Source organism: Theobroma cacao, chromosome 5 (assembly GCF_000208745.1).
Source record: "Theobroma cacao cultivar B97-61/B2 chromosome 5, Criollo_cocoa_genome_V2, whole genome shotgun sequence".
NCBI classification, from domain to species: Eukaryota; Viridiplantae; Streptophyta; class Magnoliopsida; order Malvales; family Malvaceae; genus Theobroma; species Theobroma cacao.
In genome coordinates this window covers 26442800-26467530 of record NC_030854.1, presented here as the reverse complement: position 1 = coordinate 26467530, position 24731 = coordinate 26442800, and the positions used below count along the sequence as shown (strand labels likewise).

The 24731-nt window shown below is 33.0% G+C and overlaps 2 protein-coding genes across 3 annotated transcripts; one reads left to right on the top strand and one right to left on the bottom strand.

Moving 5' to 3' along the window:
• On the top strand, positions 324 to 9291 carry LOC18598914 (pentatricopeptide repeat-containing protein At2g41720). 2 transcript variants are annotated; one of them, XM_007028648.2, is made up of 10 exons: positions 324 to 790; positions 1234 to 1406; positions 4217 to 4322; positions 5242 to 6351; positions 6452 to 6557; positions 6810 to 7014; positions 7581 to 7713; positions 7900 to 8004; positions 8517 to 8637; positions 8813 to 9291. In XM_007028648.2, the coding sequence occupies exons 1-10, from the start codon at positions 416 to 418 to the stop codon at positions 8902 to 8904; spliced, it is 2526 nt and encodes an 841-aa protein (XP_007028710.2). In that variant the 5' UTR covers positions 324 to 415; the 3' UTR covers positions 8905 to 9291. The 2 variants fall into 2 exon arrangements, with proteins under 2 accessions (XP_007028710.2, XP_017977723.1); XM_018122234.1 differs by lacking the exon at positions 324 to 790 and adding an exon at positions 1114 to 1135.
• On the bottom strand, positions 20933 to 21349 carry LOC18598872 (cytochrome P450 71B34). Its single transcript, XM_018120975.1, has one exon. It carries the CDS (start codon positions 21347 to 21349, stop codon positions 20933 to 20935), a length of 417 nt encoding a protein of 138 aa, XP_017976464.1.

Here is a 24731-nt window from a genome sequence, read left to right as displayed (position 1 = left end):
ATTTTAATATTTATCATGATCATTTACTATATATTAAATAGAAAAAAAATTAAATGTGTATAATTATAAACAAATATAATATACTACTCCACTTTGTAATAAAAATTATAACACTATTTCTATTCAATATTTCTTGTTAAAACTTACTTCAACATTTTTTATTTGCACGGGCACAATCTAATAAATTTAAATAGAGATGCCTTTAAAAAAAAAAATAGAGATGCATTTGGATAAAAAAGTAAATAATATTTTGTTTTAAGGTCAAACGTGTCTTTTTATTTAATAGAGCAAAGTAACGGCAAAAATCCCCGCGAGCTTTTGAAGAAGGGGATTATCCACTGCCACTCCTCTTCCAACTGTCAAAAACCCTCCACTGGCATTGCTCCTTCTTCTCCACTCTGCTCCCTTAGATGAAATGATTACTCTACCCCACCCACTTCCTCTCAAACTCACTCTCCAGTCGCCCGACTCTACTCACTCCACTCGCCCCAAGTCCCTAGTCCTCTGCAAGAAACGCAAGAACGACACCGCGTTCGAGGACCAGAAATCCGGCTTCGTCGACTACGACAAGGGCCAGCACGAGGTCTCCACTCGGGTGAGTGGACTCAGGAAGGCCGATATACCTAAACGGTACCGTTTGCGTGTGGAAGGCGACCGTTTCCAGAAGGACTGGACCGTATCCGAGGTCGTCGACCAAATTCAGGAGCTCAATCATTGGGAAAACGTCGAACCGGTGCTGAACAGGTGGGTTGGCCGTTTTGCTAGGAAAAATTTCCCGTTTCTCATCAAGGTATGCTACGTCCTCTTGCTATAAGATATTTTTATTTTATGAATATAAAATACTTGGTTTTCATTTGGCTGGTGGTTTTGCGATTTCCTAACTTTGATCTATATCAGTTAAATTATTTCAAGTTAAATTTTAGAAAAATATATATTAAAAATTATTTCGTTCAAAGTTTTAAAAATAATAATTTTTTTCATATTTTTATTAATTATTAAATGAAATAATAGGATTTCAAAAAGTTGAAAAATTTTGACTAATAGAAGTCAAAATGTGGCAATTTGATTACTACTGAGGGAGTGTTTGTTTTCATTTTTAGTAACTTCTGAGGAAGTAAAAAACAGGTGCAGAAAAGTAAGTACCAGAAGTAATAACCTAACGGAGCCTGAGGATAATTAGATATTAGCGGTTGAAATTGTGTTGATTGGGTGTATTTGGTTGTGGTTTGGTAGGAGCTGACGCAAAGGGGTGCAATTGAACATAGTGTAAAAGTATTTGACTGGATGAAAAATCAAAAGAACTACTGTGCGCGAAACGATATCTACAATATGATGATAAGATTACATGCTAGACATAATCGGACAGATCAAGCACGTGGTTTGTTCTTCGAAATGCAAAAGTGGAGGTAATGCTTTCTGCTTGTTGTGATATTATATTGTACTTGTGTCCTAGTATGCATAACATTGTTGTAGCTGTATGCAAAACTCTTTTCATTTGGATCTCATAATGTTTATAGTTAGTAAGTCAAAACCCAATTTGCAGTTTGTAAATGGAAACATCTGTGCGTTGTCATAGTATAAATTCTTGGAGTCTTCTTATGCTGGCGAAGAATTAGCCCTTTGTAGTTTCTCTATTAAGAGCTTCTTTGAAGTCATTGTCCTGGTTTAATATTTCTAATTGAGTTACAAACTCGAACAGCCCAATTGACACTGGATCTCTTTAAATTTTAACCTTAATAGAATATCTTGAGCTCTTATTTTGTGGTGGGAAGCTTTTGCACTAATGGCCATGGAAAGGCTGTAAGTGTATTGAGATCAAGATTGATGGAAATGAATTATCTTTCAGGCTCTTCTGGTGTGATTTATATTTGCTTTTCTTTGATGCTGCTTTCTAGGTTTGTTGGCTGGTTGTGAGACTTGATTTAAAAAATATATATTATCAAATCAGAATTAAGAAGCCAAAGACTACGGTTTTCTGCAATAAAAGCAAAAGATAAAACTTGGGGATTTTTGCAATCTGTCTTTTCTACTGAAGATTCCAGCAACTGATAGTCTGATACATGGTATTTATGCTCTAAAGTAGGTGGTAAGTAAGCTGTCCAGCTAATAGTCCATGGTATTTATGCTTGTATGTTCTTAAAAAGTTCAGTTGTTGCCAACAGTAAATTCTATTAAGTTACAGCACACGTTAAAGAACATTCTCCCTTAATTGTTGCTTCATGATCCCAAACATTGATTTCTTCTTTTTGTCTTGCAAGTGTCTTTGTCAATATATCATCTAGCTGCCTCTACCTCTTGTTTCACCTGTTCCTCATATGTGGTTATCACCACTAAAATATTCTCTTTTATTTGGAGTGTGACTTGTTAGTCTCTTACCAGCATTTTAGAGATATCCTGGAGTGAACTGTTAAGCAGGAGACTACACATGACAGCAACTTAACCCTAGTTTGATTTGATATGAACTTGTCATGTTAATTTGTGTTAATCTGTATGGCTGTAGATTTGACCACTTGGATGCTTAGTACCATACATTTAGTGAGCATATAACCTTGTAGCACTTGCTTTTTAGATTGGATGAAAAATAAGAAATTTCTTTCATCTGCTGTTCCCCTGCATGTTGTTCTAATCTGCTGTAATTTCCAGCAACTATTTGCTGCACCCATCATTCTATTTTGAGTGCTAAAAGACCATCAAACCAGCCAACAAGATTATATGAACATTAACATATTTGATCATTTTCATGCCTCTGTACAACACTATATGAAAATGTTAGCGGATAAGCTTAAGGAATATGAAGATGATGTAAGTAAATTTAAAAATCTTGTTTTGTTGTCGGAAGTGTAAACTGGAATGATAATGTCAGGTTTCAAAGATTTAATGATATTATAAACTTAACACATCCAAATAGAGGATTTGATGATCTTATTTTCAAATTTTACTTTGGCAAAGAGCTAGGACTGATATTCTCGCAAAGTTCCAGTTGATGCTAATTTGGAATATCATGGAAAATTTATAATATTACCATCAAGCCCAAGAAGCCCCAAAACCCAGGTTGAAATTTTTCCTAAATAATGATTATTGGGTGTAGCAATGACTGTATGGCCCCAATTGAAGCAAATTATTATGCTTCAGTCACTTTAATGGGAGTAGTGTATTGAATACCTACAATACTTCATCATGTAGTTAAAAACTCATAGCAATGTGAACATTTGGCTTTCTACGTCAGTAACACAATGTGATGGAAGTCCAAATGTAAAGTTTTATCATTTCTATCTATTATATCTAGTTCCTTGTGCAGGAAAATGTTAAATGGGATCCTAAAATATTATTTTGGCAGACTCTGAGTAACTCAGGATAGCTAGATGAGTTAATAACGATGAATCAGTGGTGAAGGTACTTCAGTCAATATGTATGGTAATTCACCCTTTGTGTCAGAATCCTTTCTATGAAAATGGAGACCATCATATAACTCTTCAAGTGGCAAAAGAAAGAATTATAACTTTTTCTAGGTTAAAGGAAGTTAATAGTGGTGTTCCCTATAATCTCCCATTAGAGGCATAAGAATTGTTTAAAAAGCATATTTTTAGAGCCAAAACATGCAAAGAATTGGGAAGAGGATGACCTTGATAGCACAATAGTCTTACCCTTTAAGATAAGATGTAATTGTTTGCAGGTTATCAAAGAGAGCAAAGCGGCTAGTTAGCCAGGACAATTGTTTTATTGAATCTAGATTTTTTTGGATATTTTGCATCTCTATTCTGTGGAATCTACTTAATAAACAAGCAGTATGTCTGTCAACCACAATCATCCCTTCAATTTGTTATTTTTCTTTCCTCTAGTATCATCGTACATAAGAAGTACTTTTTGCGATAAGGTCTATGTGCTACTAGAAGATTAATACCCTCAGTATTGTCCTTTTCTCTTCATGATAGCGATGGTTGGTTGTTCATTTAAATTACATTAGTCTCAACATGGGTACTGGTAAAATGTGTTTGTTAAGTACTGAAAGGATAAAGGAATTTTGGTTTTATTTGGTCTGTAGCATCTGATCTCTGCATATATTGTTAGCTCTGGAGTTTGTAGTTTTCCTAGCAATAGGTTCTATATATCCTCGAATCTGGTAGTTATTATTTTCAAAGTTTCTGAAGGCTTGCCATTCAACATCTCATTTAACTTTCTGGTGATATATTAATTTCATATTATCATTTCGCTGTAGGTGCAAACCTGATGCTGAGACATACAATGCTCTTATCCATGCACATGGTCGAGCAGGTCAATGGCGCTGGGCTATGAATATCATGGAAGACATGCTCAGTGCAGCTGTGTGTATTTGTATTTTTCTTCCTTAATCAATCTTAGTGGGTCTAACTTGATGTGAGCTTCTTTCTTTTTCTTTTCACATTGAAATGGTAGTGGGTATAAAATTTTTGCAATACTGCATAGCGCCTCAATCATCATGTATAATTGCCAGTATAACTATTGCTTTGGTCAAAAAATATCTGCATAATGCCTCTATTATTATTTAATTGTAACAATTAACTATTGTTATGGTTGATATAGTTTTGGTTTCTGCATGTTGTACTCTTCATAGAATCCTTCCCTTGGTGATTGGCAGAATGTTTTGCATGATTTTTTATTGATTACATGCTCTGATTTCTGCTTTTATGTTTGTAAATTTATTTCAAAGGTGCACATAGCATGACCAATTATATGATTTAGCATTCTGAAGTTTAGATGGGATTTAAGAGTTTTTTCAGGAAAGTTTGCCTAGATTTATGTTTTGCCCTTTAAACAAACAATGGATGCTTCTCAAAAAAGGCACTTGTCCAGCCAAATGCAATGCACCTCTTTCTTGTTTATTTACATTCTGCAGTAACTGATAAAATCATCAATATTTTATAGACATATCCTTTAACATTCAAAACCATTTGTAAGACTAACCAATCCTAGTTGATGTGCCATAATGGGTTTTTTCCCCCTCTAAGTTGAAAATAAGGGAGAATAGATAGAGAAAGAAGTAGGGATCAAACCTTTTTTGTGCATTATTCATAGATAACATAAGAGTTACTTAAGTAAATCAGATTGAAATTAGCACATTGTTGTATATAAATATCATTACTGTTTTTTTTTTCTGCATCTAGAAAAGAGTAGGCAACCGGACTTTGTTGTATATAGCAATTGTTCTTGACCTTCTATCGTTTTTCATCAAGAGATTTCTGTAACCTTAGTGTAAATTTCCAGATCCCTCCAAGTCGATCAACCTATAACAACTTGATCAACGCTTGTGGATCTAGTGGAAATTGGAGAGAAGCTCTGAAGGTTTGCAAGAAAATGACAGAAAATGGAGTTGGGCCAGATCTGGTTACACACAACATCGTATTGTCTGCATATAAGAACGGGGCTCAGTATTCAAAAGCTTTGTCTTATTTTGAACTGATGAAAGGAACAAATATTCCCCCTGACACAACTACCCTAAATATTGTGATAAATTGCCTGGTGAAGCTTGGACAATATGGAAAAGCTATTGATATTTTTAATTCCATGAGAGAAAAGAGAGCAGATTGCCACCCTGACATTGTTACATTCACCAGCATCATTCATCTGTATTCTGTTAGTGGACAGATGGAAAATTGTAAGGCTGTGTTTAATACAATGCTTGCAGAAGGTATAAGACCCAATATTGTTACATATAACACACTAATGGCTGCGTATGCTTCACACGGAATGAGTGAAGAGGCATTTGCAGTTTTTGAGCAGATAAAACATAATGGTTTTCGTCCAGATGTTGTCTCTTTTACTTCTTTACTGAATGCTTATGGAAGATCACAGCAGCCTGACAAAGCTAGGGAAGTTTTTGTCATAATGAAGAGAGATAATTGCAAACCTAATCTTGTAAGCTATAATGCATTGATTGATGCCTATGGATCTAATGGTTTATTAGCTGAGGCTGTGGAAGTCTTGCGTCATATGGAGCAAGATGGGATTCACCCAAACATAGTCTCAATATGCACCCTCTTAGCCGCCTGTGGGCGCTGTGGGCAAAAGGTGAAGATTGATGCTGTACTTTCAGCAGCTGAGTTACGAGGTATCAAACTGAACACAGTTGCCTACAATTCAGCAATTGGAAGCTATATGAATGTCGGAGAGTTTGAGAAGGCTGTAGCTTTGTACAAATCCATGAGGAAAAGGAATGTCATGCCAGATTCTGTTACTTATACGGTATTGATAAGTGGTTACTGTAAAATGTCAAAATATGGTGAGGCCCTAGGCTTTCTTGATGATATGGTGGCTTTAAAACTTCCTCTAACCAAGGAGGTGTACTCATCTCTTATTTGTGTTTACAGTAAACAGGCAAGTGCTTCAGCATGAGATGTTACTTAATTGTTAATTTATGACTTAAGAGAAATGTTTCTCTTATTTAAACTCTTCTTCTTTGGATGCAATATCTCAGGGCCAAGTTGCTGAAGCAGAATCAATGTTCAACATGATGAAGGTTGCCAGTTGTTGTCCTGATGTTGTTGCATATACTGCAATGCTGCATGCATACAATGCTGCAGGTAAGTTTCATATTGCACTGCTTAAGTAACTACTTGGAAACTGCAAACATGGGTACAATTTCTGGATACATGTATGATAGGAATTTATTGATATAATAATAGAAAGTTAGATATAATATGCAGGAAATTTTTTTTATCAAAGTAATTTCTATTGCAATGCTGATTTTATTAAATTGCTGACCATATTATACCCTGATGTTTGTTATTGATTGATTTCTGGAATTAACAACATGGTATCTTATTATCCTTCAGAAAATTGGGAAAAAGCTTGTGCACTATTTCTAGATATGGAAACAAATGACGTCCAACCTGATTCTGTAGCATGTTCAGCTCTAATGAGAGCTTTTAATAAGGGAGGACGACCATCCAAGGTTCTTGTTTTGGCAGAGTATATGAGAGAGAAAGCAATCCCTTTAAATGATGCTACTTTCTTTGAAATGGTGTCAGCTTGTAGCATGTAAGTTTCATGTCTATATTTGCAGAAAACGGCACATTTCATAAGTTTTTGTTCCTTTCCCTAAAAGAGAGTTTTCTTAAATTTTGTTCTAGAGTGAGTTGTTGATTGTTGCTTGTTTTCAGCTGATGCAGATATTTTTGTTTTACTCTTATTGCAAAGAAAATAAACTTTTAATAAATTCCAGTATTTAGAGGATACTGAACCCAATGTAGCCACTTATATTGACACCAAATCTTATCCATGCTTTTTTGCATTTTAAAAGGAGGAATCATGGGTAGGAGAAATGAATACTTTTAGTTGGAGCCACAATCCAATGTAACTTGTTTCACAATTAAGTAAATAGTGTGGTCATTCACCATATACCTATTGGTGCCACCTTGTTTCATGACTAAACATGGTACTGGTTTATCCTGCATTGTCTGATTATTATATTTTATTTTCCAATGTCTAATTCCACTTTGCTTTGAGGGGCCAGCTTTCTTACAAAACAGATCTGTTTTTTTGCATAAAATTCAGTGTGGCTTTTTCTGCTTTCCTAGAAACTGACATTGAGAATTTGAGTGAAGGTTACGAGATTGGAAGACCACAATGGACCTGATCAATCTAATGGAGCCTTTGTTCCCTTTAGTGTCCATTGGACTAATGAATCAGCTCCTTCATCTGGTTGGAAAAAGTGGAAAAATTGAGTCGATGATGAAGGTACTTGATTTCCTTTTTAAGTATCTATTAGAAGTTTATTTTGTTCAGTGTCTCAGAAGATCTTGGAAGTTCAAGTACTATCCCTAAGGTCAAAGATCAGTGCCGTGTACCTGTTTTAGATTCTTTATTTATTTTCTGATATCTTAATTTTCTAGTGCCTTTAATTTTTCCTTTTCATGCACGCAGCTGTTTTACAAGATGATAGCATCAGGTGCTGCAGTCAACTTCAATACCTATTCAATCTTGTTGAAGAATCTTTTGGCTGCTGGAAATTGGCGAAAATACATTGAGGTTATATTTCTGCATTTCTGTTAACCTTAATGTGTCAAACTTCAGTCTACACTCTGGATTTTCTTATATAAGTGGTGTAAATGGTATAAATTAATCTACTCTTCTAGTTTAACATCTGGCATGATGGTTAAATGTCTGAAATCCCTTGATTTAGCTGACCCAGGCCCTCAAACTTCTTACTTCTGCTGCAGTGGCATCATGGTAAAAGATGTATAAACAATTATATATATTCTATAATTATTTCCAGATTCCTAATAAATGGTCCTTAATCTACATGATTCTTTTCCATCTGAAAAAGTTTTCTTAATGGTCAATAGAGGATTATACTTCTTCTGATCATGGCCTTAGTGATTCAAGTTCAAACTAACGGGCAAGAATCAAATTAAAGTATTAATTTACTCATGAAGTCATATTTGCAGAACATAATTATGAGAAAGTACTACTTTTGTAGATATGCATTGGAAGTATTCACAAGGTGAAATACTCAATCTCCTTTACAAATCTCTGTGCAGGTTCTTCAGTGGATGGAGGATGCTGGAATTCAACCTTCGAATGGGATGTTCGTTGATATTGTCTCCTTTTCACAGAAAGGTTGTGGGGCTGAATATGCAGATAAAATACGAGAAAGACTGGGTAAGCTGAAATTATTTCTGGCATGTGAAACATAGAAATCTGTTCATAACTTTTTCATAATGGTTCTGGGCTTGGAAACTAGCATTTAAAGTTTTTAGAATAAAGACATGGAATAATAGCTGTAGAGGTAAGGTGCTCATGAAGAAGTATGTAAAATGTTTTGGTGATGGAACAGAATCCATGAGAAGATCTGAGGATCAAAATTCAAGCGGCATGGTTGCATCTCCTCTGTCGACCTCACCATTGATTATTGGATCAGAGGTGTGAAGCTACAATTGGAGAGTGGCCGCCGGTGGCAGTTTCTTATTGAGAAGTAGCATCTCTTACTTCTCAGAATACAGTACAGATAGAAGCCGACTAAACCCAAATTTTATTGTGAGGAATCAACTGTAATTATGCATAGTTTATTGTAATTTCATTCAAGTGGAGGGGGAAAAGGAGGGAAGGTAACTGTCACTAGGATCATTGTGTGTGAGAAAATCTCGTTAACTTAAATTTAAACATTGAGATATACTTGTATCTTATCTATAAGCCAGCTTGTAATGTTTCATAAATACTGCTTCCTACGCATTGTGTCAGGAAATTGTTATTTTGTGGATATTGTTTGAAATATTATATGAAAGGTTATCATTATATTAAATAAAAATTTAATTATTTGTTTGATTTTATTAGAAGAATATAGTTGAACAAATTGCTAAATTTAATTAAGTAGTTGATGTTATTAGCTAACTAAATCATTAACATTAAAGTATATATTGATAGTCAGAAGGAGTGTAATATTCAATGTGCACAATAAATGATATAGGATGTTATCAATTATGAATAAAAGAAAAAGAAAAAAAGTTAATTATGTTATATTCAAAATAGTGAATATCTGAATAATTGGTAATTACTTGTGAGCATTGTTTTGTATAAGAAAAAATTATTTACTTGTATTTGAACAACTTGAAAGGTATAGTTTAGAAAGATTTTAAAAAAGTCATTCATTTATACCAGTAAAAGGAAAAAAATTGTCACAAAAGCTGTTGAAATTAGAAAACAAAAGAAAAAACAAAACCCAATAACAAAATCAAATTAAACCTGACTGAAATAACTTAAATAACTTATATTAAACCTGACTTAACCTGACTTATGGACTCTGCTACTTCCCACCATATCACCAATGACTTAAACCGTCCCATTATTCTTATCTTTTATTTGATATCTTTCGTGTACCTTTCATTTAAAATAATCTGATTTTTGTTTTTTGTTTTTAAATATTTATCAATATATTAATAATCAGTGATTACTAATCACGATTGCCTGCCGACTTGGGTCTACTGTCATTGGAATAAAAGCCATAAGCTCTCCTTTGGGGTCTCTAGTCTTGTTAGTACTCATCCCCTTAAAACTTTTTGGTACAGATGTTGGGGGTCCAGCTCCAATTCAATCTGTTGATGGCTATTCTTATTTTGTTAGTTTTGCTGCTCATTATTCTAAATAAATATGCTTTGGCTTTATCCTTGTGAAGAAAAAAAATCTAATGTCATTCTTGAACTCTACAATCATATACGTTTACTCTACTCTGATGGGGGTGACGAATAGGAGAAATTGAAAACTTTTTTCAGTATCTTTGGCATTTCTTACTTGCAGACACCACCACATACACCAGAACATAATATCATTTCTGAAATTCAATGAAGTGACCAAACATACATATATACTTAGACAAAAATCATTTAGTTTAGAAAGTACTCCCGGACTCAGGGCTAATTGTACCAGAACTAGATAATTAGGCTCATAACTTTGTTTACAATTCATCAATTGTCAGGCGGTTTTAATTAAGGGAAAATAATAATGGAACATTTTCCACTAAATAGTAGATGAATATGTAATTTTCGCATTGTATTAGATTCCCTGAATATCCATCTTAATCAATAGTTTATGTTAATAATTAATGAATACAATATATAGTGATATTTGTTAATTTTTTTTTTAAAAAAATAATTGTAAGTAAGTGGGCATGGTATTGTTATTGGAATTTTGCAACGCCAGTTGATGTTGCTTACGAGTCGCTTACAAGTATAAACATGGTACCAATTCTTTCTGGGGCTTTCCTTGTACGTATAACAAGAAAATATTCAAGAAAATTTCCAAGGCTTTCCTCATTGCCATGCCTAATTCAACCTTAGGCAATTTCTTTTATATAATCCACAGTTGCACTTGAGCATTGACTCAGTGACAAGGACATCGTATATGTATTTTTGTTTAAAAATCTTCTATTTTTAATAAAAAAATCATTCGTAATCTAAAATTCTCCAAATCTATTTATTTACAAAAAAATAAATGTTCATACATTTATTATCTTAATAGTATTTATATATATTCAAACTATCTTAATTGTCGATATAAAATTTATAATTTTAAAATTAAATATAAGTTTATTCATTATTTCAATTACATGATAATTTTTTTTCATGACAGAATATGCATCATGAGACATCATAAATGCATATGCATATAGGATTACAAGCAGTAACTTAGCATATTTGATATACGTACTAAAAGCTTACAAGGCCTACTAATGGTGGTAATTGATTGGAACAAGTAGTAAAGCTTCTGTCTTATAATTTGTCATACCGGCTGCCTTTTCTATGTTGAGATCTTTTGCTTTTTGCCCATTTGGCAATTTCCAATCAAAATGATATAAGAGATTTGCAAGTGCAAGCTCCACAGTCAAAATTGCCATAGAAATTTCAAGGCACCTTCTTCGACTGGAACCAAACGGTAAAAACTCGAAATTTTGGGCTTTGAAATCGATAGGGCTATCCATAAACTTTTTTGGGTAGAATTGCTCGGGGTTTTCCCAGTTCTCAAGATCTCTTCTTATTGCCCAAATGTTGACTAGGATGTGAGTTTTGGGATAAACATTGTAATTATCTATGTTAAATTAAGACATGGATACTCTTGGAAGTAAAAGTGCCATTGGAGGATGCAATCTCAAGGATTCATTAACCACCATCTTCAGGTATTGAAGTTGATTGATGTCACATTTGGAGATCTTTCTTTTTTTTTGTACAGGGTTTTTTAGTAAAGAGAAAGGACGTGTTGCAATAAGTAAATCAGAATGCAGTAGAGGTGGTAAAAAGGAAGATTAAAGCAATCCTTGAAGCGTAAGTGCTTTGGTGGTAGGCAGTAAGAAATAAGAAAGGTGAAGAAAGCAACAAAGCATGACAGATAAAAAGGGTTGAGTAAAGAAAATATTTCAAAGAGCTTTGAGGGAGTTTTGAGAGTAATCTTTACTGAATTTTTTATTATTGTTTTATTGACTTCCAACTTTCCAAACTCTCATATTTATACTAAATAAGAGTGGCAATTGGTACAAAGGGAGTACTTTAGGAGAACATGTTCAATCATGAAAAAATGTGCCTGTTATACATTTGATATATGTACTAAAGCTTACAAGGCTTACGACTAGTGGTAATTGATAGGAACAAGTTGTAAAGCTTTTTTCTTATAATTTGTTATACTAGTGCTTTTTCCATGTTGAGATCTTCTGCTTTTTGCCAATTTGGCAATTTCCAATCAAAATGATGTAAAAGATTCGCAAGTGCAAACTCCATACTTAAAGTTGCCACAGAAATTTCAGGGCACCCTCTTCGACTGGAACCAAACAGTAAAAACTCGAAATTCTAGGCTTTGAAATCAATAGGGCTATCCATAAACTTTTATGGGCAGAACTGCTCGGGGTTTTCCTAATTCTCAAGATCTCTCCCTGTTACCTAAATGTTGACTAGGATGCGAGTTTTGGGGTAAACGTTGCAACCATCTATGTTAAATTGAAACATGTCTTTTCTTGGAAGTAAAAGTGCACTTGGAGGATGCAGTCTTAAGGATTCGTTAACCACCATCTTCAAGTATTAAAGCTAATTGATGTCAGATTTGGAGACCTTTATTTCTTTATGTAGAGGGTTCCTCTAGTAAAAAGAGATGACGTGTTGCAATAAGAAAACTAGAATGCACTAGAGGCGACAGAGAGGAAGATTAAGGTAGTCCTTGAAGCGTAAGTGCTTTGGTGGTAGGCGGTAAGAAATAAGAAAGGTGGAGAAAGCAACACGGCACGGCAAATAGAAAAGGTTGAGTAAAGAGAATATTTCAGAGAGCTTTGAGAGAGTTTTGAGAGAAATCTTTATTGAGTTTTTGATTATTTTTTGATTGCCTTCCAACTTTCTAAACTCTCATATTTATACTAAATAAGAGTTGCAATTGATATAAAGAGAGTACATTTAGGAGAACATGTTCAATCATGGAAGAACGTGCCTGTTATACATTTGATATATGTACTAAAGCTTACAAGGCCTATGAATAGTGGTAATTGATAAAAACAAGTTATAAAGCTTATTTCTTATAATTTGTGATGCCAACTGCCTTTTCCACATTGAGATCTTCTACTTTTCACCTATTTGGCAATTTTCAATCAAAATGATATAAGAGATTCGCAAGTGCAAGCTCCATAGTTAAAATTGCCATAGAAATTTCAGGGCACCCTCTTCGACTGGAAACAAACTGTAAAAACCCAAAATTCTAGTCTTTGAGATCAATGAGGCTATCCATAAACCTTTCTAGGTAGAAGTACTTTGTGTTTTTCCAATTCTCAGGATCTCTTCTTGTTGCCTAAATGTTTACTAGGATGCGAGTTTTGGGGTAAACGTTGTAACCAACTATGTTAAATTGAGACATGGGTTCTCTTGGAAGTAAAAGTGCCCCTAGAGGATGTAGTCTTGAGAATTCCTTAATCACCATCTTCAGGTATTGAAGCTAATTGATGTTGCATTTGGAGACCTTTTCTTTTTTTTTTTTATGTAAAGGGTTCTTCTGGTAGAGAGAGATGACGTGTTGTAATAAGTAAAATGGAATGCACTAGAGGCGACAGAGAGGAAAATTGGAGAAGTCCTTGAAGCGTAAGTGCTTTAGTGGCAGACGGTGAGGAATAAGAAAGGTGGAGAAAGCAACATAACACAACAAATGGAAAGGGCTGAGTAGAGAGAATATTTGGGAGAACTATGAGGGAGTTTTGAGATTAATCTCTACTTAGTTTTGATTATTTTTTGATTTCCTCCCAACTTTCTAAACTCTCATATTTATACTAAATAAGAGTGGCAATTGGTAAAAGAGTACTTTTAGGAGAATATGTTCAATTATGGAAGAACGTGCTTGTTATGGAAAAAGCATGTTCACTATGAGAAGAATGTCTTATGAGAAGAGCACGTTTTTAAGAGAATGAACATGCAGTTGGATAGTGGGCTTAAGTTTTGGATAATGGAGTATTGATACTTAATAATGCGTTATATGTACTCTTAAGAAAAAGAAAAGAGTAAAACACATGTACTTCAAGAAAAGGTTAAGAGAAGTCTTCTTAACTACTTTTATATCTAAGCTATCAAACCAAACTTTCTAGAACATTTCAAACATAAAAATAACTCAGTGAACCTTGTCACTCGTTTTGTATTACTTTCACTTCTCCGTGTGACATGGTTGTTTTTCGTTGTTCTAATACTATAAGATAATACTTAAAAGAAGTAATGGTTAACCAAAATTGGGCATCTACATTTTGCCCTTTAGTTAATAATTTTTGTAAGAAATTTTTATGCATAAAATAAAAAAATACAATTTGAGTCATGTACATAAGATAAGTAATATAAGACAACGTTTTATATGTTTTTTTTTCTTCAAAAGAAAGATTAACCAATGACGCAATATTAGAATACATTTTTTGCACCTATTCCCTCTAAAGCAATATTTTCTTTAATGTGCAATGACACAATATTTTCTTTTAAGCTTGTAAACTAGGCTTCAAATCTCATACACACTTTTAGAAAGTTTGGAAATGTACAATGCTTGCAAATTTATGCAATTATTACTATTATTATTATTATTACAAAATTTGCTTGCGGTTAGGAATGCCTTGTTGAAGTGTTGCATACCTAGGAATATCATTATGCATTACACACTTGGGAACATCTATGGGAGTTACGCATTTAGAATGCATTATGCACTTAAGAATGGCCTTGGGTGTTACACACTTGGAAGGGCCATGAGTGTTAAGCAGTCTTATGCATTACGCACTTTGAAACATCCTTGGATGTTACACACTTGGAATATCCCTATACGTACGCACTTGGGAAAGTCCTTGGGTGTTACGCACTTGGAAACGTCCCTATGCATTACACACTTGGAACGTTCCTAAATATTATGCAATTGGAATGTCCCTATACTTTAGGCACTTGAGAACGTCTTTGGATGTTACTCCCTTGAAAAACACTTAGCTTAGTTTTGCCCCCTGTATGAAAATTTTATTATCGAGAGATAAAGAATTTTTTAAGTATTAGGGCAGAGTGATAAATCACCAACTCTTATTAGTTTGCTACACCATTGATAGATTATTTTTTTTTTAAGTCTAAAATCAAGCAGCCTTAGTTATTAGGACAAGTGGAAGAACAATTATTTTTGAAGGATAATGGGACACCTGCATAAGCATGGCTTGCAAATCAACATGGTAGTTAAAAACAAAAGAAAACCTTGCATTAAATTAATTACTTGTAAATTGACACAACGTTACAAATGTGGGTTTTGCATTTTAAGATTGTTTGTTTCGTTGGGCAGATAAGTCATGGGGTATACTTTTGATTTATATACCTTACATTTATCTTTTAAGAATAATAATAATAATTCAAGATAGGAGAACTTGAACACATTAAAAAAAGTAGAGATATATGTAGAAAAACAATGAGAGGTAAAAGGATTTGCTAATAAAATTTTCATACATAATTTGAATATTGTGATTAGTAACAAGCCTTGTTGTGTAAGGCTATGTAAGCTCACAATCAAGGCTTGTCCCCTTAAACTGACATGCTAGCGTAAATTTTAAATTTTAAAGTAAAGTAAGAGACATGATTACTAGAAACATAATAAGATGTTTTAGATTAATAAAGTAATCATGCTTGTCATTGATATTGGCACGTTCTTACTAAATTGATATTGAGTTTTAAGATTGTTTTTCTTAGTTAAGCAAATAAGACATAGACTTATTTTACACTTGAACACCTTATATTTTTTTTAAAATATGATAATAGGAAAATATCAAGATAAAAGGTGTAGAAAAGAGGAATATAGATTTATGTGAGAAACAAGGGATGTAAAAAAAAAAAAATTGCTAAGAAAATTCAAAGTGTTGGATCCTTGTTAGGAAAATAATTCCTCTAAGTCTATAAATATGAGAGAATAGTTTTGAACAAATTCACAATCAACTTCCAAGATTTTTCTCTAATTTTTTTTTAACAAATAACTTCTCTTTACAACTATATAATTTTTTATATTGTTTCTTCTAGTTTTTTTTCTCTTTTGTTGCAACGTAGTTTACATAAGGGAAAGGGAAAACTTTCTTTTGTTTATTATTGCTCTAACATAGCCATTCGTAAAGGGAAAGTTTTTTTTTAAGTTAAATGTTATATATATATATATATTCTTGCTATTCTAGCTTAATATATATATGTATATATATATTCTTATCTATTTTGTTTGGCATAAAAATAAAGATAAACAAATAAACATGGAACATTATTGTAATTTTTAAGGAAGTAATTGTGTGTTGGTAGGAATGATAATGCATGAATACTTATCTAGTTAGTTTTCATTCATGCTTGTAAGAACTTTGCTTTTTCATCTCCTAGCCAAACTCATTTTACGCTAAAAGTTCGCTACAATGATCTAGTAGGGTTGCTCTAAAAAGAAGCGGAAAAGTACTGTTGCAACTTCTCTTTCTAAGAAATGTGAATAGGGAGGATTGGTGAAGTTCCTTTTGTGCTTGAAAATTGGGATGATGGTGTCATCAGGGAATAAGGAGAAGATTGCTTCAAAGAAACAGTGCATGCAAAACAATTGGATAAGCATCCATGTATATCTACTAGCTAGCATTAAGACTATATTTGTAGTGGAGTCGTTGTAGATAGAAGGTGTTCCATCCTAAAAGCATCGTCAATATTAAAGTTCAAATTTGAACATACTGAATTCTCATTTTTTGTCACTAAATTTAGATCTAACTCACAATGGGTTCAAGTTAGGATGAATGGGCATAGAAAGTCTTGAATAATTCCACTTACGTGATTACTCTCAGCAATACTGGAGTGCTTATGTTGTAAAAGTCACCTTTAAACTCCATATTTGTAAAGAGACTAGAATTGAAGTATGGTGTGCTATTATTGCAAGGTGGAGTACCTTTTCACATACTATGGTTACTACTTTAAGGGAGTTTGTGCTACCCTTGGTGTTACTTGCAACATTTCTTCTTCTCTTAAAGGTAGTGAGAATATTTATGCTTCTTCTTCTCCTCGAGATGTTCTAAATACTACTCACAATGTTTCTTCTCTCGAGGGTGTTCTAAATACTACTCATAATACTTATTCTTCTCTAGGAGGTGTTCCAAATACAACTCGCAATGTTTATTCTTCTCTTGAAAAGTTTCCAAATACAACTCGCAATGCTTTTTCTTCTCTTAGAGGTGTTCCGAATACAACTCGAAATTCGTCTTCTTTTCTTTGAAGTGTTCCAAATACAACTCCCAATGCTTTTTCTTTTCTTGGGGTGTTCAGAATATAACTCATAATGTGTCTTCTTTTATTGGGGTGTTCAGAATATAACTGATAATGTGTCTTCTTTTCTTGGGGGTGTTCTGAATACAACTCACAACGTTTTTTTTTTCTCTTAGGGGTGTTTTAAATATAACTCGCAATGCTTATTCTTCTTCTGAGGGGAGTTCATGTGTCATTTTTTCTAGTGATAGAACGTAGAGATAATGCTTTTGACACTCATTTGAAAGACTTTCATTGCATTTCAATCTTGCCATAACACTTGGAGCTTTTGGAGCATGCTTATAAAGTAGAAAGTGAATTTTGGCCTTTTAATAGTAGAATCTTGAACAGAGCTATTATGGACGTATTGGGCAGTGCCTTAGAGATTGCTTATTCCTTATGGCAGACATTTCTTTTGAGGAATTAAAATAGATGGTGCATCTCATGGAATATGTCCTCAAATTCAGTTGCCAAATTAAATGTCTTGATGCTTGTATAACTAAGGCCAAAGAATATATTGTGAACAAGGATTGACAAACTTGGCATAGAGGCTGAGACAAAAGAGTTAGACTCATAGATGGCTTTAGTGCAAGATCGAAAAATGGAGCTACGAAGAAGATTAGACAGCTTTTTCAATTTTAATAATGATTGATCTTCCTTCCTTTTGAAATTCATATTTAACTAGCTTGTGCTTGTTCTTCTTTTGTAGACTTGTTTTCCATAGTAAACATTTACTTTGCTTTCTTTGTGGTTTTATTTAATCGCTTGTAAATTGAGATATTTTCTTCCATATTTCACTCTTTGCAAACATATGAATGTTTCACATGTATCATTGTGAGCAGCCAAAAAGGATTCTTAATTTTACATTAAGGAGAATAATCCTCAACCTAGTATGAAGGAATGTTTAAAATTGCAGCTTATTTGTGAATAGCGAGCTATGGCCAAGAAGTGAGTAATAAAGCTGGTAGCCAATAGCATAATATCGTTAAAACCAAATTTTGAGTGTTAAAGCTCGCAGCTAAAATATGAGTGATAAATTATATGGTCAAAGAATAAGATATAAAGCTTATGATCGAGTGCAACAATAATATTACAGCCAAAGCAAGAACGATAAAGCTTGCGGTAGAAAAATGATTTTTTTTTTTGCAAATGTCAAATTTTGAGTACGTGAAATAATTAATAGTAGGCATTTTAGACATATCATGGATGAATGGGAAATGAGTTATTTTAGATCTTATTGTTTCCAGCCACCATTTTTCCTGCTTGCACCTTCTCATAAAATATTTTACGTAGATCTCTACATTTAATAAGTGAATGACCAACTGTACGGTGAGAGTCACAATACCTTGGATTGGACTTTTCTTTTACCGTTGGGGGTTACGATATGTAAGGTAAATTTAAATAATCTCTAATTCATTTTCGAAAGAGTGCCTTTACTCTATCAAGTGGAACTAAGAGTAAATGAGGTGCATTAATCTCTTCATCTTGTCTTCTTTTGAAGTTGTCCTGTCTTGGCTTTCTTGAGGACCACTTCTTTCTCTACCTCTTCCTTGTATTACGTTCATAGTTGGGATGTTTCTTCTATTGAAATTATTAGCTTCTTTTTGCTTAACGACCATATTATTGGTCCACCATGAAACTTTTACTAAAGTGGCAAAAGTAGGGAGAGGTAAGTTTTCCAAATGCACCTTATATTCATCGAACATACTTTGGATGCAAACTTTGACTAGTTCTTTTTCATCATAAGAATCTTGTATATCCATTACTTGTTCTCTAAATTGCTAGATGTGTTTCATAAGATCCTTTTTTGATTTTTGATGTTCTCTTCTTAGATTAACGCAGGTAAGAACTTTTTCCTAAACATCATGCACATATAGTTTTAAGAGTCAACTTAACCAGGAGTGAGATTGAAGCTTTCTAGTGAGGGACTTAGAGAACTCCTTTAACTTTAAATCATCATCTAAACTTGCTACTTCCAAGGTTTGCACAAACTTCATGACATGTTCCTAAGCATCACCGATCTTGCCATTGAACTGTTTAAATTTTAGATTGGTGTAATATTTGGGATACGACTTTGCTACTACTTTGGCAAGATAAGGTAGTTGTAGGTCAAACTCGACAAAGTTGAGACTTTTGTTCTTCTGATTGAGCAACTTCTCCAGCTTTTCTTTTGTGAGAAAGCTTTGAGCTATGGTTAGAGGAGTTACGATGATAGGATTGCCAACAATAGAGGGATTAATGGTATTGAGAAATGGGTCAGTTGTGCTTTCTCCATTTCCTCCATTTTTTTTTCTGTTGTTGACCATGTTAGCAGCATTTTTGCCATTATGGTGTGGCATGACTTGAGGTTAAGGGGTTGTGACAGTTGTTGACACAAACTAGGCAATGGTTTTCATCATCCGCTTATTGTTATCCTCCAACACTTGCATCCTTTTTTGGGAAGCGTAGAGCATTTTCATGAGCTTTAGACATAAGTGGGCATTTCATGGCTGTTGGGAGAACTCTCCATATCTTCTGACAAAAAAAGTTTTTGATAACTTTTTTTTTACTTAATGTAATCACTCATTTCTAGTAAACTCGCCAAAATATAAAGCACTCTTCTAGGAGAAAGAAATGTGTCGCAATAAGTAAAATGAAATGCATTAAGAGGCGGTAAAGAGAAAGATTAGAGAAGTCCTTGAAGTGTAAGTGCTTTGGTAATAGGCGGTGAAGAATAAGAAAGGTGGAGAAAGCAGTGGATCACAGTGAATGGAAAAGGCTAAGTAGAATGAATATTTGAGAGAATTTTGAGAGTAATCTTTACTGAGCATCTGATTATTTTCTTATTACCTCCCAACTTTCGAAACTCTCATATTTGTACTAAATAAGAGTGGTAGTTGGTAGAAGAAGAATATTTTTAGGACAACATGTTCAATCATGGAAAAACATGCCTGTTATAGGAAGAATACGTTTACTATGAGAAGAACAACTTATTGGGTGTTAAGAGAATGAGCACGTAGTTGGGTAGTGGGCATTTACACTTTCCTATGCAGTTTCTGATTTCATCTTGTGCTTTCTTCATCAATCTTGTAGCAAGCTCTGCCATAGCCCACACCATCATACTTGAAGTAATATCAACTACCCAAAATTACATTCTAAAAGCAATTAATTAGCAGAAAGGTCAGCAAAATTTAAGATAGTACTTTCCAAGAGACATGGTTAAAACATTAAAACTTTTAACTAGGAGGTTTCTTGTTTAAATTCTGGAAAAAAAGCTTGACCATAGGTTATGTTGGATGGGATAAGGTTACTTTTTCTTTCTTTCTTTCTTTTTTTTTTTTGTTATGTAGTCCAAAATTAATAAACTTTTTATATATGTATTGTACATAAATTAGCATTAGTAGAGACCAATGAATCTTTATATGTTAAATTAAAAATAAAATTTTAAAAACAAATTTGATGAAATTAAGCATCTAACATGTAATTAAATTGGTTTTATGTAGATACTTGACAAAAGGATCCAAGAAAACTCCTGCTTTCAAAAACCAATGAATCTGTACATGTTAAATAAAAACTAAAATTTTTAAAAAATATTAGTAAAAATAGATGGATTGCATACCATAAGAATAACTTTAATATTGTCTTGGGTGATTTGAAGAGAAGTGTCAGTTTGATTATTCTTTATTTGCAGCAAAACATCAATTACATCGTCAACTTCCTAGTTTTACATGCCTTTCAATGTGTAGATGGTCATCTATGACCTTTTGGTAGAGAAGATCCAAATCACGAAAAGTCTTTTCGAGTCTTCCATGCAGACCTGTGGCCTTGTCTATGATGTAACCCACATAAGGAAAGAAGTCAAATGCAAAGAAACTTCCCATTATGCTAAAAGCTTCATGAACCAATTCTTGCAATTTATGCTTGTCAAGTGCACTCTTACACAAAGCAACTTCACGAATTATATGAATAGTGAGAGCCATCATCTTTTGAGCAAGGTTAATAGGAGTTTCATAAGCTGATGATTGAGAGATTGACTCAATCATCTGCGCAACCTCTTCTTCTCTTATGAATTGAAATGATTGAACGCTTTTAGCATTGAATAGCTCAAGATTTCTTAATTTTCTCATCTCCCTCTAGTAGTTTCCGTGAGAAATGAAAGCTATATCAAGATAATTGTAGGAAAACCTTTTAGTGCAAGCTAAAAGAGGCCTAGTGCAACAATGAAGGTCATTGGTTGCCAAGATTTTTCTTATTGCATCAACAGATGAGGTAACAAAGGTAGGCACATTGCTAAGCCGAAGTAGCATGATGGGGCCATATTTCTTGGATTGTTGTTGCAAAGAGCAGTGAGCTAATGGACCAAGTTGGTATAAGTTGCCTATGATTAGAATCTTATAAAGGCTTGAAGGAAGTTTTTGGCTATACGTCTTTACTCTTATCTTCTTCGTTATAAGAAATTGTTAGCTCTATAGCTTTTAAATTGATCCCATGTTTTTAAATTACAAAAGAAAATGACCAAAATTTTATTTAAGCTATGAAATATCAAGTCTAGACATCCCTTAGCACTTTCAAATGAGTTTGAGAATAAGAACAATGAAAAAAGACTTTGAAAAATGCTTTTTGATCCAAATCTATCGATACATTTACACCATGTATTGATACATTTGAACAAGTATCGATAAAAATTGAAATCTATCGATATATGTTCTTAAAAAAAGTCAACATTTTCAAAGTCAAACTCAATCTATCTATACATTCTCAAAATGTATCGATAAAAATTCAATAGAGTGCTCACTGCCTTAAATGCATCGATACATTTTCATAGAATGTTCAAACCCTTACAGCCAAGTTCAAAAGTATTGATGCATTTCAGCGAAAATTCAACAATAAAAGCAGCAATGTATTGATACATCCACACATGTATCGATACAATATGACTATTAGAGCTTAGAATGAAGAGAAAAGTAGTTGTTTTCACATTTAATGCATCTTCAACCACTTTAAAAGCTTCAATAACTATAAATACAACTCCCACCACATTTATGAAGATTGGAAGACTCTGAAATACAACTTTAAGAGAAGATTTCAGCTTAAATCATTCAATATTCTTTATAATTCTCTTATAGCATTTAAGTCTTTTATTGTACCATTTTTTTTTGAAAGGCAAGAAATCTCATTCATATCATTCAAAAAACAACTATACAAAAACTACCATAAAAAGGTAGAAGGCACATCCAAGAGCATGTATCCCATGAAACCACAAAAATCAGAGTCCAAGAGGAAAAAAACTAGCTCTAGAAAAGGTTGCTAAAAAGATCAGGAAACAATTCACCATCATCTCAAAACAACCCAAAACACAAAGCAAGAACATCTGTTGTACCATTTATTGAGCCTTTATTACTTATCTTATTTTTCACGAAACATTGTACTTAATCTAATACTCAACCTTTAAAAGGCATTCTAGCTGCACTCATATCTCTCATTGTATTCCCTTAAGTAGTTATACCTTAACCAATCGAAAGGTAGTATTTGAGTGTTATACCTTAGCCAAAATAAAAGGTAGAGTAGTTGTGCTTTAACCATAAAAAACATTATATTGAAAGGTTGTATTTGATCCACAAAAGGCATTGTATTGAAAAATATTTCAATCTTGGATTTTAAACTCCTTAATGAATCTAAGGGAAAGGATGTAGGCAAGGAGGCCGAACCTCTAATAAAACTATTGTGTTGATTTTTCTCTCACTCTTTTAATTTCATTTGTGTTTCCAAATTCTCGTATTTCATAAGAAATCAATTGTCTTCTTCATTCTCAAAAAAGAAGGAGATTTGACTTGAAAGAATTTTTTTTTCTTGAAATTGAAAAGAAATCTTCAAAATATTTAAAATATTCCAATTCACCCATTTTTTGAAACTATTCACATTGAGCTTATTACACTAACAAAAATAATAAGGAGAAGAACAATAGAAATTGAAGCCACAAGGGCAACTGAACCTCATCTTTCAAGGCTTCCAAGAGTTTTTTTGGGAATAACATTAACTAGATTTTATGGTTGATGTATTACCCTAAGACAATAATCAATTTATAGTTTTCATAATATCTATAAAAGCTTTTAAATTATTAAAAAAATCAAATAATTTTTTATTCTTTTATTATATTCAAACAAGCCCTTGTACTTTTATTTTGAATTAAATAAACTCTTTTTGTTTTGAGCCATATAAGCTATTATATTGCTTTTCGAAAAAAAAAAGCTCTTATATTTTATTTTGAGCCAAATAAGCCTTTATGATTGATGGTTCACCTAGTTAAAATACCATTTATCATTCTTTGCCATGTGACGTTGACATGGCATGTTGATACGTTGTAATAGATGATGATGTGGTATGATAATATAACCATGTGATATTTTCACCTTTCACATCAACGCCATGTGGGCATAAAGTAACAAGTGGTATTTTGACTAATTGCAATTAGTCTACCATTAGTTTTTTCGAGTATTATACCTTTATAGTTTTAATAGCTTAATCCGTAATATATTTAACTAGCATGACATGCACTATCATTCCAACTAATGACAATTGCCAATTTTTTGTTCTTTATATGTGTGTGTGTGTGTGGGTTAGACATAATATCTAAAAAACTCTTAAACCATTTTTAAAAAATTCAAATAAGTTCTTATTTTTTTATTATGCCCAATAAAATCTTCATACTTTTATTTTTAATCAAATAAACTCTTATAACTAACATTTGACTATCGTTAGTCAAAATATCACTTGTCATTTCATATCAAATAATATTGATGTGACATGTTAAAATATCATAATAAATAATGACATGACATGATGACATGATCATATTGTACTTTTTGCCTTCCATGTCACGTTAGTATTTCATGGCTATAAAATGACAAATAACGTTTTAACTAAAGAAAATTAGTCAACAGTTAATTATAAAAGTCTATTTAGTCCAAAATATAAAAACTTGATTAAACGTAATAAAAATACTTATTTAAAATTTTTGAATAATTAAAAGATATTTTATAAAACATTATACCTTGATTTTATAACTATGGTTCTTAAAAAAGCTATAGAAAAATGATCTAAGTTTATGACGACCAAAATATATATCTATCCACACCCATTGACCTAGTGTCAATAAATTTTGCTAGTTCGAATCTAAAGTATAATGAATCCTACCTATATATCCCTTCTATTCATGACATCTATCCTTAGTATTTAACATGTTTGAAGGGTATTTTGAACTTTTAAACACGAACCTAGTATAGTTTGATAATTTGGACAAAAGGTAGGGGCATTTTTGGTTTTTTCTTTGAAAAACAAGGGTGTTTTCTAGCTCTTCTCCTTTCTTTGGAAGCTTCCATTCTCTTCTTCTTTTGTCTTCTTGATCTTTTCTTCATTTTCCCTTTTCTTGTACTTTTCTTTGGAAACTTCCTAATGCATGTTCTCTTCTTCAACTTTCTTCCCAATCTCCCCTCCCTTCTCATTGATGGA

Coding starts and splice junctions, on each gene's coding strand:
- LOC18598914 (XM_007028648.2), top strand. CDS start 416: ATGATTACTCTACCCCACCCACTTCCTCTCAAACTCACTCTCCAGTCG. Junction 6,558..6,809: donor GCATGCATACAATGCTGCAG/GTAAGTTTCATA, acceptor ATTATCCTTCAG/AAAATTGGGAAAAAGCTTGT. Junction 7,714..7,899: donor AAATTGAGTCGATGATGAAG/GTACTTGATTTC, acceptor TCATGCACGCAG/CTGTTTTACAAGATGATAGC.
- LOC18598872 (XM_018120975.1), bottom strand. CDS start 21,349: ATGAGAAAATTAAGAAATCTTGAGCTATTCAATGCTAAAAGCGTTCAA.